Source organism: Taudactylus pleione, unplaced genomic scaffold, assembly GCF_031769625.1.
Source record: "Taudactylus pleione unplaced genomic scaffold, aTauple2 ptg000703l, whole genome shotgun sequence".
Lineage (NCBI taxonomy): Eukaryota > Metazoa > Chordata > Amphibia > Anura > Myobatrachidae > Taudactylus > Taudactylus pleione.
The window spans coordinates 2,428,112-2,446,681 of NW_028285105.1; the positions used below are offsets into that span (position 1 = coordinate 2,428,112).

The 18,570-nt window shown below is 42.8% G+C and overlaps 1 protein-coding gene across 1 annotated transcript in view; it reads right to left on the reverse strand.

Moving 5' to 3' along the window:
• ENPEP (glutamyl aminopeptidase) overlaps nucleotides 1-18,570 on the reverse strand; it is a 95,613-nt gene that overhangs the window by 18,110 nt on the left and 58,933 nt on the right. The window contains exons 9-16 of the mRNA XM_088456386.1: nucleotides 18,205-18,270; nucleotides 17,956-18,107; nucleotides 16,470-16,549; nucleotides 14,370-14,509; nucleotides 11,974-12,029; nucleotides 6,270-6,420; nucleotides 1,178-1,251; nucleotides 967-1,068 (exon numbers count right to left, since the gene is read on the reverse strand). Of these exons, the coding sequence (XP_088312512.1) occupies nucleotides 967-1,068; nucleotides 1,178-1,251; nucleotides 6,270-6,420; nucleotides 11,974-12,029; nucleotides 14,370-14,509; nucleotides 16,470-16,549; nucleotides 17,956-18,107; nucleotides 18,205-18,270 (821 nt within the window). The remainder of the gene's footprint in view (nucleotides 1-966; nucleotides 1,069-1,177; nucleotides 1,252-6,269; nucleotides 6,421-11,973; nucleotides 12,030-14,369; nucleotides 14,510-16,469; nucleotides 16,550-17,955; nucleotides 18,108-18,204; nucleotides 18,271-18,570) is intronic.

The window sequence follows — 18,570 nt, forward strand, 5'->3', positions numbered from 1 at the left end:
TTGATCTTTCAGTGTTACGCCGTTATATATCACAAACAAAAGAGAACAGCATATATCACAAATGGGATGCACATTACATCAGAAGGAAATACGAGAATGTTTCATTTAACTAAATCAGTGACAGGAATGTTGGACTTTCAGATTTTTCCACCATTCATGAAACCTACCTGCAATTCCATTTTGCAGAAATGTCCCAAAAGACAGGAAATTAGGTATGCACTGTGTGCGCTGTAAAACATTTGGGCCATAGAAGCTAAACTCACAGCTCTCAGGTTGCATGATGCCTTTATGGTGATTTTATGGCGGCTCACATGAAGCCAGACAGATATAGAGGTGGCGGAACAAAACGCCAAGGTAGATCTACAACAGTAACATCTTGGGTCTCCCTGTATCTATCCTGTTTTGCATTGTTCCACCCTCACTGTACTGGTGGGTGTAGGGGTGGACTCTGTCCCACAGCAAGACCCAGTCATTCATCAGTCAGGTCATACAGGGGAAGATGTATCAAACCTTAGAGAGAGATAAAGTGGAGAAGTTGCCCTTACCAACCAATCGGCTTATTACTGTAATTTTACAGACTGTGCTATATAAATAATAGCTAGAAGCTGATTTCTTGCTGTCAGCAACTTACCCACTTTCTCTCTCTCTCTAAGGTCAGATACATCTTTCTCACAGTCCGGCAGTGAATCAAAATGTCATTAGTCTCAGATATAATGCCAACTAACTCTTAACTCAGGGCAAGTAAGTAATTTGAAAGGTAAATGTGCTACAGGTGAGAGGTAGGGATGCAATATTGGAGATACACATGTTAGAGATGAGAAAGGCAATTATTATCCAGGTCTGTTACAGGGGCATTAAATAAATGTATTATAGGTGAGAGGGAATAAATATGTATGCATACGCATCCAATTGGGATAAGTGGTAGATTGTACCTAATATAGATCACTTTCATGTATTCATCATTACCTGGTCCCTGTTTTCCAGTTATTGAAACGTCTTAATGCATTGTCTAGTGCGTCAGTGTCTTCCATCTTACAAGCAAGTGCCAATACAAGAGATCGGAGAAGTCTGAAAAATTAATCATAGCAAAATCAGTGATATGTGTCATCCTAAAATACTGCAAAGCATCCTAAGATACTGGACAAGCTGCATTTTCACTGGGTTAGCTTATACTTACTTCTGTACATGAGAGCCACTATCATCCCATCCGAGCTCATTTGTGATTTGTCTAACTTGTTTGCGTAAATACTCCTGAAATATAGCATACATAGGATCATAGCCATACAGCCTGCAACTTGTCTATTATCATCTATGCAGCACCATAAGAACAAGGCATAAATAGAATGCACAGCAGTAAGTACAGAGCATAAACACAAACATTGCGAGTGACAAATACAAGAGAAAGGGTAGAGCAATTTGTTATAGCTGGAATCAACAGGCTGTGATGAGCCAAAGGAGTACAACAGCTCTCAATGAACCCGTACCCAATGTATGGGTGAGCAGACAGGGTCAGAATCAGAGGGGAGAAGGAGATGAGAGACAAGGAGCATTGGTGATAGGTAATAACAAGAGAAAAGGGGACAGTGTAAACATTTGGAGGGTGAACTGGGAAGGAGACATGGTGGGTAGGAGGGGGGACTGGGAGAGGCGTTAAGAGTAGGGACTGGTAGGCTTTAGTGCAATGTTGAGACTTAACGGAGAGTTTAAATCTGGGGAGACTGGAAGAAGGTTTGACTTGGCGAAGAAATGGGTTCCAGGGAAGCAAAGGAAGGGGGGAAGGACGCAGAGGGAGATGGGCAAGGGAAATTACATGGGTAGGGGTCTGAGGAAGAGTGGAGAGGGTGGGAGGGAGAGTGTACAGAGATAAGTTTCTAGATGTAGGTTAGGAGAAGTGATTAAGGACTTTAAATGTAAAGGGTCAATCCAATTACCCACAAAGGGAGTGAGTTGCCATTGCAACGGCGTACAAAACCCTGCAACGTCACCCAAACTCACGGTCCCTTCTCATGCCGGACTCACACATTTTTGTACATAGCCCTATGGGGTTGCAACATTTGCATCCCCCTCTCTTTACACTTAAGGGTCTATCCAATTCCTGCGAGTCCCCTAGTGGTGCGAGTAAGTGCGGCTGTATGATGCATCATACCGTAAGTGAGGCATACAGCCGCACTTACTCGCACCACTAGGGGACTCGCGGGTAATTGGACTGAGCCCTAAGTGTAAAGAGAGGGGGATGCAAATGCCATGCAGTGAGAGGAAAATGAGCTGGCAGCAGTGTTAAGGACAGATAGGAGTGGTGAGAGGCGACATAGTAGGCAGACCACAAAGGAGAAGCTTACAATAGTCATGACATGAGGTGATGAATACATGGATGTTGGTTATAGCAGCATCTGCAGTGAGGAAAGGACTTATCCTAGTGATGTTATGGAAGTAGGAGCAGCAGGACTAAGATGTGAATGTGGAGAGAGTAGGAAAGAGCATAAGAGAGAGTGATGTTATCAACGGAAAGAAAAAAGGTGGAAGGTGGAGGGATCCTGGAAAGGGAGTAGCAATGATTTCTCTCTTTGGGCTGGATTCAATTAGAAGCGAAAAGTGCCGTTTGGAGAAAAGTTTCCGCGGATTCGGACTTTCCGCCTGTTTTCAAAATACATTTCCATATTCAATTCCAGAACAGTTTTGCCTAAACGGAAAGTCAATGCAATGTAATATGCGGAAAAGTATCTCCTATGAATAGCAGGTAAAAAAAATCGTTATTTTGGGGGTGCAAAGATGGGGAAACAACCCAGAACCCTTTGGACAGCTCCCCAAAGGAAAAATCAAACAAAAAATAAAATTAAATTACCTCAGAACACCCCAAAAAAGTACTTTAGTTTTGGGTCGAAACAGTAAAAAGTGTGGGGACAACTATAAAAAGTATCTAAATAGACTTCTTGTGGTGCTGTAAGGAGGGGCACAGTGTTTTTGGGATTGCAGGTGCATGTATGAGGGTGGTTTTTCACGTTTTTTAAAAGTTCACTTTAAAAATATGCTAGCACCCATTTTCAAGTACCCCAAATTTGACTGGACTACTTATTTTCACCAAAAAAATACTGCTTTATGCCATTCTTCACCACTTTTACAAAGACGCTAATAAGAAGCAATTTAAACAACTTAAGTACCCCAAACACTTTTATTAGGGCTATTAGTATACATCTAAATTGATTCCCTATGTTAGTGCATATTTTTTGGGGGAACAGACTGATTTCCCCACCTCTGATAGTACTTTCCACCTGTTACGCATTTGCTGCTCTCAGTTTTCGCCTGTTTAGGAATTGATTAATGAGAAAAGCAGGGACGTGCGTGTAAAGTTTCCGCCTCTGAAATAGGTGAAGGAGGCGGAAAGTCGAACAGGCGAAACTTTTCCGACTTTTCGCCTCTAATTGAATACGAGCCTTAGTCACAATAAGATTTATAAGTTAACACAGAGACAATTAGTGTTGCAAGAGCGAATGGAGGGCGAAAGGTCAAGAGAAGAAAGGTAGATTTGAGGGACATCAGCAGTGACATGGTACTGGAGGCCGAAGAAAGTGATGAGATTTCCAAGGGAGGAACTGTACAAAGAGAAGAGAAGGGGGCTTTGGGAGATGCCAACAAGTAGAGGGAATGAGGGGGAGTCACGGTGGCTAAAGGAATGGAGTTTGTGAAAGAGGATGGTGATTGACAGCATTAAAGGTGGCAAACAGATCAAGGAGAATTAGGAGAGAGTAGTGACCCTTAGCTTGGAGTTGAGAAGGTCATCGGTGACCATTGTGGAGGCGGTTTCTGTGTAGTGGCAGGGATGGAAACTAAATAAAGGGAGAGTTAAGAAGAGAGTGAATAGAAATGTGGTAAGGCGCAGGTAGGCAATCCTCTCAAGGAGCTTGGAAGCAATCAGACAGAGAGGCACAGGGCCTGATTCAGAAATGCATGATAACCAATTGGTTAGCGCACATCTCCAATGGTATGGGGTCTGTGCATGCGCAGGACCCTTTCTGCATATGTGCAAAACGGAGTCTGCGATCTCGCTCGCAAACCCCCCTAAGCAGCAGTGTGTTTGGGGGATGGAGCAAGGGGACGTGGCTGGCTTTCCAGGAAGGACGAGGCCAGGGCAGATTTCCTGGCATCGCAAGTGACTAGGACCCGGTCAGGCTGCAGTAAGCTTCAGTCTGGCCAAAGGAGCAACCATCGCAACCAATGGTCACGATGGTGATCCTAGGTTGCAACTTCGGATGCAGCGCTGGGATTGCAGATGCAGCTAGGTGTCTGTTTCCTACAGACACCTACTGCTGCATTAGCATTTTAGATGGACGGAATTGCACAGCCGCTTGTGTGTTGCTCTGTAACTCCAGCCATCTCAGAATAAAACCCATAGTTTGATATAGAGTCAGGGTCAAGAGATGGTTTTATCAAGATGGGGAAGACAAGAGCATGTTTGAAGGAAGAGGGGACTGAGCTGGTAGACAGTGTAAGGGTGAAGAAAAGAGCGAAGTAAGAACAAACAGGACAGAAGGAATAGAGGAGGTGATAGGGGATAGGGTCAAGGGGGCCTCTTATCAAAAATAAGAGGATTCGGACTTCATCCGCGGTGGGGGTTGAAAAGGTGGAAAGGGTGGTCAAGCCAGACTTGGGGGAAAAGCATTGAGAAAGTCGGAGGCTAGGGGGAGGAGATGGCATTACAGATGGTTATGATTTTGGTAGTGACGTAGGTGGTAAAGTTGAGGGCAGAGAGGAAAGATGAGAGGAGATTGGGGCAAAGGAGGGAGTTTAAGGTGGCAAAGAGGCTGCTGATGGGTAGGATGATTGGGAGGATATTAGAGATTTATGACTGTTTGTCATGAGAAATTACAAATTGTAGAGGAAAGCATAAATTTGCAGTGGAAGTAGTCAGCGCGAGTGCAAGACTTCCTCCAGTATCATTCAGCTGTACATTTCGGCAGGTAGTGAGTGAGTTTAGAGAGCCAGGGTTAGTGTACAGAATGACAGAGTCTGAGGATAATTGCAGGGGCAGCAGAGCAAGAGCAGAGATGAGGGTGCAATTTTAGAATGAGACATCTTGTCTAGGGCAGGAGAGGGTGGAAATGGTAGAAAAGAGGATGTCCAGTGAGGAGGTGAAATGGAATGGGCCAAGGGCATTAAGGTTGCATTTCTTATATACTATGTATACTTGGGAGAAAGGAGGGGTTATGGAGATAGGAAAGGCAGAATGAGAGAAGTTGGTGGTTAAAAAGGAGGTGGAGTTCAGAGCCGTGGGTGAAAACTAGACTCATCAAGTGACCGCTGGAATGGGAGGGGGGTGGAGAATCCATTGGGTCAGGTCAAAGGAGGAAGTAAGAGATAGCAGCTTAGAAACAGCAGCATCCATGGAGTTGTCTAGTGGGATTATGAAATCACCCATGATGAGAGAAGGAAGGTCAAAGAAGAGGATGTGTAGTAGTGAGGTAGCGAAGTTGTCAAGAAAGTGGCAGAAGGTACCAGGGGTATGGTATATGACCGTGACACAAAGATGAATAGGGTGAAAAAGGCAGATACAGTGGTGGAAAAAGAGAGGTAGGGTTCAGGAGGAAGTATGGGAGAGAGAGTTCCCTGAGGGAGAGAGCCGCAGGCAAAATATTATCAGACTGGGATTGCCAAGTTACAGTGATGGCGAGGAGGTTGAGACAGTTTGAGATAAAGTAGTCGTAAAGGCCAGTTTAATGCAAGGTGATCTAGCATTTTAGAGTGCACTGGAGAAAGAAAAGGAGTGATGAGGGAGATGAGGACGAGGATGGGGTTGGCAGGATTCTGGGGAGTGGCTGTGCAGAGAATAGGAGGTGGACCAGAAGAAACGTAAAAGTCTGAGAGGGGGTTAGTCAAGAAGAGGGAGAATAAAGAGGAGGCAGAGGGAGAAGCATAGATGGGTGTTTGAAATTGTGGAAGGATTATAAATATGAGGTGTGATAAATATAAGGGAAGAGTGGAACATGAGATATTGGAGGGGCGAGAGTGTAGAATTGAAAGTAGAGTCAGGACCAACAGAGGTCACAAGTGTTGGGGGGGGGAAATAATAACATGGTGGGTGACTGCACATGTAATGGAATATGGTGGCATAGCAGAAGACAGGGGGAGCAAAACACCTAAGGAGGTGCTTGGCTTCCCCCAAGTCTCACCTCAAGGCGAATAGATTCACACGGCGGTGATCCCACTCCAATGTATTCAACAGAGTAGCCCCCTGCAAATAATTCTGCTTGGGCCATTTAAACACATATACATACCTGGAATTTTGGATAGATGGTATTGTCATCTTCCATCATATCATTTAGGTAGGAGAGGGCGGAGTTCACTCTCTGCCAAGGAAGATAGTCTCTCTCATTCTGAAGATATTTTGTTACATCAAGAGATATGTTGTAATCCAAACTTTCAGCACTGAAGTCAAGACCGTCATACAGATAGAAATTATTATAACGTCAAGATTTTCATATAAAGTTTCATTCATCAATTTTACAGGCTGCCAGCATGTAACCAGTGACTATGGGAATAGCATTTTAGAGAAGGCAGGGACAGGGTGGCCAGCTCAGTGCAACAGGACTAAACAGTTAAGATTGAGGCACAGGCAGGGTGAAATAATGGTCACTAAAGCAGCGCTTATAGCCATAAGCAGCAGACAAAGAACAAGTCTAGGTTGACAACAGAAAACAAAACAACACATGGTAAAGACGAACTTTGTATTATCATATCTTTATGTATATAGAACAATAGATCATATAGTGCTGTACAATCATAGAATGCCCCAGTAGAGCTTACAATTTAATTTCCCTACCATGCACATATAAACACATTCAGGAGCCATTTAAACTACCAGTAGGTTTTGGACCAAAGGAGAATCTAAGTGGTATATTTACTAAAGTGCGAGTTTACAGAAGTGTAGTTGTTGCCCATCGCAACCAATCAGATTCTACTTTTAGCACCTTCTAGAAGAGAATAGCTAGAATCTGATTGGTTGTGATGGGCAACAACTCCACTTCTAAATACCCACACTTTAGTAAATATACCCGTAAAGGTATCTAAAAAAAATCCACATCAACATGGGGAATATATGCAAATACTGCACAGATTGTGCACTGGATCGGAACCAGGGCCCCAGGGAATATAAATAGTAGACTAAAAGTACAAACCGGTTATCACTTATGCACCCTGATTATCACTGTACAGATCATAGTATATGCACATAGGGTACAGAATATGCAAGATGCAAATGCAACTGGATATATGCTTGCATTGGGTATTTGATTACTACATATAGAGCTAACCATTTATATTAGTCAAAAAGGACACAAATACACTCTTAAGTTAAGTTTCTCAACAAGTGAAATCTGTATATTTTATATAAAAACTTAAACCGATGAAATTGTGTTTTTTACAACAAGTCATAATAGAGAATCCCATTTGTAATACTTATATAATTATAGTCTACAACTAAAATAAAATATCAACATTTCAGTTTGTAGTCTCATATTTAAGATGCTACATGCATGTTGTTGTCATGTCTGAGCAACAGTTTAATACATTGCAGGGTCTACAGTAGCTTTTTTTATGTGCCTTGCACACTATGCAATTATCAAACCAAGTGGTTGCTTCATGATTCCATTTGCACAAAACACAGCCATTAGCACAGCATGCTCTCTATTAGTCTCAGGCCAGGTTCCACAATACCTCATGCAGTGTATGCTAAGACTGTAAATGGAAAGGACATATAGCTCAATCAGTGTATCATATGTGCTGAGATAGTACTTGGATAGGACACACACCTCAATACACGTAGTGTATGCTGAGACATAGAGTTACAGCTCAATTTGGCTGCACAGTGGCTGCATTGCTCATGGTTATTTACTGACAAAGTGTGTGTGTGTGTGTGTGTGCAGTTAGCCATAGCAACCAAACAGCAATTTGATTTGATCGGTGTAATGCAAGGTAGACAACTAAAATAATTATCTGATTAGTTGATATAATTTACTACATATATGCACTTTGCTAGTAAATAACCTCCATCATTGTAGTGATCTTGGCACCTACTGTTGCTGTCCTGTTACTCCGGACTGTCAAACCATTTCTTTAGTGACTGTAATGATAATCCTTGACAATAGGTATCTAAATATAAGCTGTTACAAGCAGCTTGCTTTCTTATTTGTGACAATAATTATCAAAATTCTAGAAGGAAATTCCAGGCCACACTCTGCACTTCGTAATGTGTGACATGTCATTGTGAGGGTAATCTGTCATTCTCACTCCCTGGGGCCCTTATCCAAATGTTGCTTTTGGCAGGCAGAAAATTGTTTTGCATCAGCCTGTGGTTTGAGACATCTCAGAAAAACCTTCTATTCTTATTATAGAAAAATTGCTAATTCTATGTAAAATCTGCCCCATATCTTAAACATTTATGAAAGTGATTACATAAATAAATAATGTAATCAGGAAGCATGTACAACACGGCCTGCTTTAAATGTTTAATTTTAACACAAAACAGTGTTTATGAATTAAGGGGGATATTTATCAAAGCTTGGAGAGAGATAAGGTAGAGCAGGGTAAAGTGCCAACCAGTCAGCTCCTAACTTCCATTTTACAGAGTTTGAAAAATGACAGCTAGGAGCTTATTGGTTGGAACTTTATCTCTCTCCACTTTATCTCTCTCCAAGGGGTATATTTACTAAAGTGAGGGTTTTTAGAAGTAGAGCTGTTGCCAGTGGTGTAACTTCATCCCAGGTGCCCAGAGGCAAGATAAATGTTGGTGCCCCCCCCCCCAAAAATTAAAATGTACCACCCCCCCAGCACCTATGACAGCTCCAGCTGCCGCCCCCTTATGCAGTTCCCCCAGTAGTTGTCCCCCTGTGCAGTGCCTTCTGTAGAGGTCCCCCTATGCAGTGCCCCCCAGTAATGGTCCCCCTTATGCAGTTCCTCCAGTAGTGGTCGCCCTTTGGAGTGCCCCCAGTAGTAAGGGCCCCTGTAGTGCCCCCAGTAGTAAGCCCCCTGTAGTGCTCCCAGTAGTAAGCCCCCTGTAGTGCTTCCAGTAGTAAGCCCCCAGTAGTAAACTCCTTGTAGTGCCCCCTGTAGAAAGCCCCCAGTAATGCCCCCTGTAATAAGCCCCGTAATGCCCCCTGTAGTAAGCCCCCCTAATGCCCCCTGCAGTAAGCCCCCAGTAAAGCCCCCTGTAGCAAACCCCCTGTAGTAATCCCCCAGCAATGCCCCCTGTAGTAAGCCCCCTGTAGTAAACCCCCTAGTAATGCCCCCTGTAATGAGTCCCCAGTAATGCCCCCTGTAGTAAGCCCCCAGTAATGCCCCCTGTAGTGAGCCGCCAGTAATGCCCCCTGTAGTGAGCCCCCAGTAATGCCCCCTGAAGTGAGACCCCCCCCCCCACCCCCGCGAGCGCATACACAATACTTACCTGAAACCCCGCTCCAGTGCCGCTGCCTTCCGTCCCCGGCGCCCGCTCCTCATGACGTCACTCCCATAGTGCATTGCAGGACCCGGAAGCGGAGCTCAGGAGTGAGCTCCGTTCCTCCGGCTACCGCCGGGGGGAAAGAAGGAGCTGGGCGCCTGCTGGTAACACACTCAGCGGGCGCCCGGCAAATAGGGGGTGCGACCACACCCCCTGTATTGACGCCGCTTTAGGTGGAGCGCCGATAAGCGGCGCTCCATCTCCATAGCAGTGCCCAGAACGGCCAGGGGGACAATGGAGCCAGGAGCCCCCTTAAGGGCTGGAGCCCGGTGGCAAATGACTCCATTGTCTCCGGGAGTTCTGCCACTGGCTGTTGCCCATAGCAACCAATCAGGTTCTAGCTATTATCTTTTAGAAGGTGCTAGATAAATGATAAGTAGAATCTGATTAGTTGCTATGGGCAACATCTCCACTTCTAAAACCTGCATTTTAGTAAACATATCCCCAAGTTTTGATAAATATCCCCCTAAATTTGGGAAATCAATTCGTAAATATTTTATCAACCATTTTATTCTGACAGTGTTATAGATAATTTTCCCTTTAAAATGTGGCAAATTTTTGTGACCCTACCATATTTAGGGCTCCTTTTAAGAAAGTTCATTATTACCAGGGGCATATTTTGTTTAGTATCACAGTGATACTAACGAACATGCCACTTATATTCATCATTATTCACCTCTCCAGCGAGATGCGGCTGGGTCCAGCAACAATTCCCCTACTCACCGACGTCTTCTGCTCTGCCGAAAGCCTATCTCTACCAGCAAAGGGGTTTCTGTGTCGTGTGCATATGCATGACACCTTTACCTGGCAGGGACCCGGAAGTGCCTGGAAGGCTTCGCTGAAGCCAGAAAGGCTGCTGACAGGTCCCCATTGCCGACAATAGGGACCGTATTGCTCTTGCCATCTAATGATGACATAACCGATACAGTGGCAAACAGCAGTAATCTTAAATTACAGCTGTTTGTTAAATACTGAAAAGAGGACATAACACCTCCTACAGCAGGGGTTCCCAACCATGGTCCTCTAGGCACACTAACAGTCCAGATTTTAAGGATAGTCGTACACAGGTGTATTAATTAGTACCTGTTATTTTCATTTAACCATCTGTGCTCAACCACAGAAATCACTAAAACCTGGACTGAAAGGGTAAATTTACTAACATTCGTTTTGGTCCGAGATTGCTATCTCGGGTGAAAATATAACTATTTTGCTTAATGGGAATTGACTCTTAATTAAACTTGGGTGATTTATTCATCTTTTGGGGATGAAATCGGGTGTGTTAATGCCACAAATTTGTCCGTTTTCATCACTAGAAATGAATACACCATCAGCTCAAATCGGAAGTACTTTTCATTCACTTCAGCCTAAATCGGGAATTAACCATTATTCGTTTTGCTCTATTTGGCCGTTTTTGCAGCCAAATTGGGGAGTCAAAAGAAGTTTCAAATGCACCACCTCCTGAGCTGTGAGATTCAATCAAACATACACAAATCAGTGTGATTTGTGTATGTTTAATAATGAAAAATGGCTGCGGTGCCTGTCGTGGGGGAAATAAAATGCGTAGGGGTCCCCCTATATTTAAAGCCAGCACCGGACCCAAACTGACTGGGGTGTAATGCCACAGCCAGGAGACCCTATTACAGGGTCTCCATGGCCAAAGCATTCGCATCCCAAGCTGGTCAGCCCAAGCCGGGGATCTCAGGGGAGGTGGGGACCTCCCAAAGAAGGGGTCCTCCCTCTCCTAAGCACCCCAGGCTTGGGCTGAAGCCCGTGGCTCTTCCCCGCACCCCTGGAGTGGTCGGTACGGGGGTAATAATGTGTTAAATAGTTGAAAACTATTGTATTTTACAGTGGAACTACAGGTGCCAGCATGCCTGCCCTTTGGCACTTGTGGAACTACAAGTGCCTGCAGGCGGCCGGCACACATACCCCCACTGTAAAATAAATCATTAAAAAAAGACAGAACGCACACACCATATATAGTACAGCCTACCTATCTCATTCACACATACTTACCAACTACCAGCTGGTCTGTCCCCTTGTCCCATGTAGAATCCATTTGGATGTACCTGGAATAAAGATGTGATACTCACCTCCATCCTTCACCCTTAACATATAAAAAAACAAACAAGCAGCCTGCACATATTTCACTGATATGTGCAGGCTGCTTCTTCGGGAGAGAACGTCAAGCAGGAAATTCTGGGCTTCAACACGGACAGGATCGATCAAATACACCATCAAACAAAATGATCCTGTCAAAACCGGGAGCTTGGTAAATTCTCGATTTTTAAGGTGAAAAAAACAGCCATTTTTGATCAATCCTATCCGAGTTGAAAAACGGGCCAAATCGGGACCAAAACAAATCTTAGTAAATTTACCCCTTAGTGTGCTTTGAGGACAGTGCTGAAGGTGTTATGTCTCGTTCATATATGGGGCCCTTGATCCAAAAAGATAACTGAAATAAAACAATGCAGCATAATTCTTACCTTGCTAAGGCAAAAGCATCATCAATTAATCCAGCTCGATCTCCTGTAGTAAAAGCCTAAAAAAAACATGTAGTGAGTAAAAGTGAAAACAAATGTACAGCTAATAATATCTTACTCCGCTGGGTTGTTATTTCTGAAGCAATAATTACTATTATATCATAAACGGATAAATGAAAACCCTTAGGTCTAATTTACTCCTGTCCACTCTTAGGGGGTTATTTACTCATCTGCAGTTTTACAAACTGCTAACTTTTGGTAATTTTGAAGCAGGATTCAAAACAGATTTTTTTTTTAAAGACAATACACTATGCATATTGGTTTGAAAAAAAAATCAGCTCTTTAAATACCACGGCAAAACCACTTCTTAATGTTCTGTTCATCTGCTAACGCCTGAAAAGTCCATTAAGATATGATGAATGATTTCTTAGCTGCTCCTTCTCATGAATGCACTATAAGACTCCGGTGCTAGTTTTGGAAAATACTGGAGACCCGTACGTCTTTTGACCCCCGTATTTTCACAACAAGGACCGTCACAGAAAAGCCTTGTGCTGGTTGTGCTTTAGGGGCGGACACCACGTCATATTTTTTTTACATTTTAACACTTTACAACCTTTTTCCACACTGATCTGTGCATGCATCTGTGTAATTCACACCTGCTCATACTAAAAATTCCAGCATGAAGCAGGTCTATTATTTTGGGGATTTGAAGTCCGATTTTCTGTTCGATTTGGACATGGGCATGCAAAATCGAACAAGATTTTTGAAAAGGCTTCCAAAATTGAATTTTAGTAAATGTTGAATTTTGATAGTGATTTGTACATTCGAGTTGATTTGATTTCAGGTGAGCTAAATCGAACATAAATCAAATGCAAAATCAACCTTTGATAAATATGCCCCCTAGTATCAGCCGTCTGAAACTCCTACTGACAGTGATTTACCTGTTTAATAACTGCTGCGGCAATCACATTTTGGATTGAGAGGTCAACATGGACCTTGTTTATAAATTGGATATCAACAGCTAGGACTAAAGCTGGGTACACACTGACAGATACATTGGCCAATCAATTGATCAGCCACTATATCTGCTGATCGTCAGCCAGTGTGTACCCGCGATATGTTGGTGAACATCGGCATTAACTGACATATCGCATTGGCTGTGCTGCACATCTGATGGACAGATATGTCTGCAGACCACCCATACACACACAGCGGCATCCGCGAGGGGGCGGGACACGCCCTCGACCCGCCCACCGGGTCCTGCCCCCTGGCCGCCGGGACCCGAGGGTACAAGCAGATGAACGACCATCATCTGCAGATATATCTGTCAGGTGTGTACCCACCTTTAGAAACCTTCGGGAGGCTGCTACAAGCTGAAAAGAGTTTGTAGGATATATTGGCTTAACATTAATTTGTTTACATTGATCTGACCCTAAACTGGCACTTTGGAGAAATAGAGGGTATTTTTTTTTTTGCATTTAATTAATTGTTATAGTGAATATTTTTTTCTTAATTATGAGGCAGTTTTAGAGTATTGTTATATTTATTTATATTTGTAAGGTGAAAGTGCATATTGTTACTTCCATTCTATTTAGGACCAAAGTTGGTAGCTCTTACCCATTCATCTGCAGAGCCTTAACAGGACACAATTGCGCCCTTTGTGTCAGCCCTGCCCCGAGTGCGTGACGGCATGACATCATTATGAGCGGCAGCTTTGCGCATATATTGTGCAGGGTGCCCATCTGGAGCATACACAGGACACTCCATGGATGCTGCAGCAGCAATCCTGGCTGCAGGGTGCTGTTCCGGGCACCCTGCTAGCCAGGAGCAAGGCCCATGGGCCGGCAACGGTGCTGCTCATAGAGCACTGTGTTCTGTGCGGCAACACTGGTCGCCTATAGCTAGTTAGGGTCCTGTTCATCTGTATACTATCAGTAGTTGCTGATATTTCATATGATTACACAGCTGCACTATCCTCTCCTCCTTTCCTGCCAGGCACAGTCTCAGCTGATAACCTCCCTCCCCCTATTTACCAGGGCATGGAGCAGTCTTTGATTTAATGATAAAAGTAAATCATTACTTCATAAATAAGCAGGATGGTGTCATGCCAATAAGACTTTATATGAAGAAGGCCTTTTAGAAGATATAACAACATATTTCTTCATGCAAACATAACAAGACGAGCAAAAGTCATTAAATCTGACATCTAGCAATATATCATAATATTCCTGAACATTAAAATATTTAATATAAAGGATGCTGGTATGCTTATTTTTTATTCAAAACAAATAGAAGAAGCCATTCATAATATGATAATAAAAACCATATAATATAATAATATGGTGAGAAATGCCAGACTGGTATAAAAAGTGTCCAGCTATAGCTGCGGTAATACATACCTCGTGACCTGTCTCTAACAACATAGAGAGCTGATGCCAAGTTGGAATTTCATAATTTACTCGAAAAAATCCAAAGTGTTTGTAGTTTATTTTAAAGAAATCCGCAGAAGAGTTATATGGAGTTAAGGTCAATGATGTGTCTAAAATACAGAAATACATGTACATCTATTACTTTAGGAATATACATTTATATTCTTCAAGTAACAGGGCAATGACTGTGTGCTGTATGTTTTTGACTCCTGCAGTCCGGCATGTATGCTGACTGTCTGCTACTACTAAATCTTCCCCCCCCCGTGAGAAATGCCAGCCACCTTCTGCTGCTTTGCTTTGCCCCTGCATGGTTATTAAGATTTGTATGCAACTCCATTCTGAGGATGGTTCATGCAATATAAGCACTACGCGTGCTCCATGACTGCGCATGCGCAATTAGAAGCAGCTGCCGCGGGTTTCAGAGTCACATTTCCACTTGCAGCTGAATGGGTGTAAGTGGCTGGCACAGGGCATTTGCATGTAGGCTAAGTGTCCTGGCTGTGAAGGTGAAATTACTGGCTATGCTGAGTTGAGCAAAGGCAGAGATCTGTCTGATAGCAGACGGATCATTTGCACCATTTGTAGGGCTAGTGCTATTGCTGGCTGAGAGTGATGATGGATAATTTTTGTGCAGCAATGAGGCCGCACTTGTGCCGACTTGCGTGCAGCTCTGAATCATGCCTACAGACACTACATGAGGAAGAACAATTAGCACTTCCTCGTGTAGTCACTTAGGAGAAGTGGAGTGAAAGAAGATGAGGTGAGAGGAGTAATAATATTTCTTTGCCTTCCCTGTACCTCTACTGCTCCTGTTGTCAGCAACTGGTGAAGTCCTTGTGCACTGGCCGCAGCAGGCAATGCAGGGTGAAGGGTGAGTCACTCTTCATCATGTGACAGCATGAGCAGCATGGTGACTGAGGGTGAGGGAAGGAAACTCCCTACTACACCTTGGTGAGGTCCATTCTGATCCTTTGAAATATCTGTTATCTCCTATTCTCTTCAGGTAATTTTATAAGTACTTTAGAGTCGTATTCAATTTGATTGGACCCGCGATACTTTTCCGCGTCCCGGACTTTTTGCCTACTTCGCCTGTTTTGCAGGCGGAAAAGTATCACATGCATGCCCGCGTATCCCTGTGTTCAATTTGAAAGTACGCGAAAACGAGACCCGGCGAAACTTAAACAAGCGGAAAGTCATGTCAGATTTGGGGAAATCAGGTATTTGGTGTTTTTAAACAGGATCAATAGCTGCTAAATAGCGTTTTTGTATAAGTGGTGAAGAATAGTATTCAGGAGGGTTTTTTTTTCAGAAAATAACTTATCCCAGCAAATTTGGGGTACTTGAAAATGGGGGCCAGCATATTTTAAAATTGCTAAAGTTAAGTTGAAAAAATCGTGAAAAATCCACCTGCCGCAAGCCCCTGCAATGAAAAAAAACACCTGGGGCATACTTGGGGACCCCCCTAGACTGTATTTCTCTAGTTTTTAACTTTGTCCCCCAATTTTATTTTTTTTTGCCCCCAAAATTTAAGTGATTTTTGGGGTGTTCTTAAGTGTTTTTTTTTTCATTTTTGATGCAGTTTACCTTTGGAGGACTGTCTAAAGGCTGCACGGGGGTTCCCGCAATGTTGCACCCCAAAACCCCAATTCTGCACTTTTTTCCACCTGCTATTCATAGGCGAAACTTTTCCACCTATTACATTGCATTGACTTTCCGCCTAGGCGGAAAGTCTTTCAAATTGAATACGGCGGTACTTTTCCGCCTGGCGAAATGACGTCATCGGCGAAACATTTTTGCCGATTCCGGCTATTCGCCTCAAATTGAATACGGGCCTTAGTGTTATATGATTTCTGTAAGGGCATATGTACGCTTGTGGTGCTAAATAAACAAACATCAACATATAACTATATAAATACATATCTATAAAATATATAAATTCATACAGTACATCTTGTCCCTCATTCCAACATTATTGAGTGTGAGATTCGTTATCAGCTACAATTCATAGACCCATGTAATAGGACGGATCACATGTACTAAAGACCCTTTATCCCCTTTCTTCCATTGTACCTGATTTATTGTAGATAGAAATAAATATGTCACTGGAATTGGAAGTTGCATAATAAGTTACTGGAATGTTCCACATGTAACTGAAATGATACAAACAGAGATATTATAGGTCATCTTCATAGTTAAGTGCAAATACATAGAGGGGAATTCAATTGAAGGCGAAGGGTGTGAATTGCCGTTGCAACGGCGATAAAACACCAGCAACATCAGCCCTTCTTCCAGCCTTCGCATGGTCAGCCGAATGCCCAATTCGCTCAAAAGTGCTCGTTACCCTATGGGATAGCAAACACTTTTGAGCGAAATCCCGCTGCTGTAAAGTGTGGCAGCTTCCACGCAGATTCGACCGGGCGAATGTATTCGTTTCTAATTGAATTCCCCTCATAAAGTCCAGATTTCAAACAAATTTGCTCTTATTGACCTCAAGCTTTCTACCTATCCACTGTACAGTCCAAACGTGTGCTTATTATTATTCACAGATCTCAGTGCTTATTATTATTAATATTATTATATACAGTACATATATAAGATACTTACTTTACTATAAAAACAGGTGGATGCCCTGAATGTCATGCAAGTCTCTTATATATAACAGGTAAACGGTTATATGGGATACTGTGATATTAGTGATACTATAATATACAGAATCCTATGAGACATGCTTAGACCAGTGATTATTACAGAAGCGGGCTGGGAGTGAAGGCTACTACAATTTATACAGAGCATATACATTTAAAACTGGGGTCATTTATGGCAGCTAGGTACAAAGGTTGTATCCTACTATATAAAATTGATACTGTGTGACAAAAATATACCTGCTTACCAGCCAAAGGTGGTGTTTATATACATATATATCTTTGTAGATATTCACACAAATGTAGCAAAGCGATTGTAACATACAAGGGGCCAGAGCCGTAACTAGACTTTTTGGTGCCCTGTGCCAGAAAGAGCATTGGCGCCCCCTCATTTTTCAAAGGGACATAATGCACCCAAAAAAGGGCCATGGCTTCATGGGGAAGGGCCAGGGAAGAGATAGGAGAGGCCAGGAGATGCTGGGGATAAAATAAGAGGAAACTACAAGTGAGAATGATAACAGAAATTTGACAGCCCCAACCTGCGCCCCCTGACCTGTGGTGCCCTGTGCGATGGCACCGGCCGCACTAGCCTAGCTACAGCCCTGCAACACAAACACAATATGGCAGCTCTGCATCACTGCTTTTCAAAGAAACTAAATGGAAAGGTGACCAGGCAGAAGTGTTCGGTCACCCCCCCATTAGCCTAGGCTGCCCTCGTACGGGTACTAACAAGTGCACTGTGTGACACTATTTTCTCCACTGTTTCTATACTGAATATGACCCACTATAACTTTATTAACTTAATTCCTGCTATATGATCAGAGGTGTGGTTCAGAACAGCATCACACAGCTTTTTTTTAAATCTAATATTTTGATATATAAATACAAACAAAATAGTAACATATAAAACTTACTTAAATGGAGAAGTTAGTCCTGTTACATTTGCTGTTGAATCCAAAAGAAACCGTTGCTGTATAACAGTATTTCCTGATTCCACATTAAGTACTGGGTAACCCATCTGTCTAGTCCAGGTATCCATAACTTCCTTAACTGGTTTGCCGCTTGCCTAAAGGAAGATAGCATTAGTCATTTATGTCACACAATAATAAAGCATTATTACATCTCAGTGGTACAGAGAAAACAAATGTGTCATATGGCCCCACCTGTGCCAGCGAAGCCCAGAAGTCATCTGTTTTGGCATTCTTGAAGTGGTAGTCCTTTAGGTAATTCTAATGTATAGAGAGAATACTGTTATGGTTTATACTATATTATATTAATAGCAGGGAGAGATTATACAATATTAACATGAAAAAACAAGCGAATTGTGTAAAGTAAATCTTAAGAGTTTCACACAAAAGCATAAGCTTGCAGTAAAGTATAGCAACCAATAGCAATCAATCAACTTACTATTTACCACTGTTCAGCACATATTTGAACATAAATACAATATTAGTAAATAACTCTCTGTAATCCCCTTCTTATGGTTGGCAGACAATATTTACCACACTGACAGTCATGAGTTCTCCCAG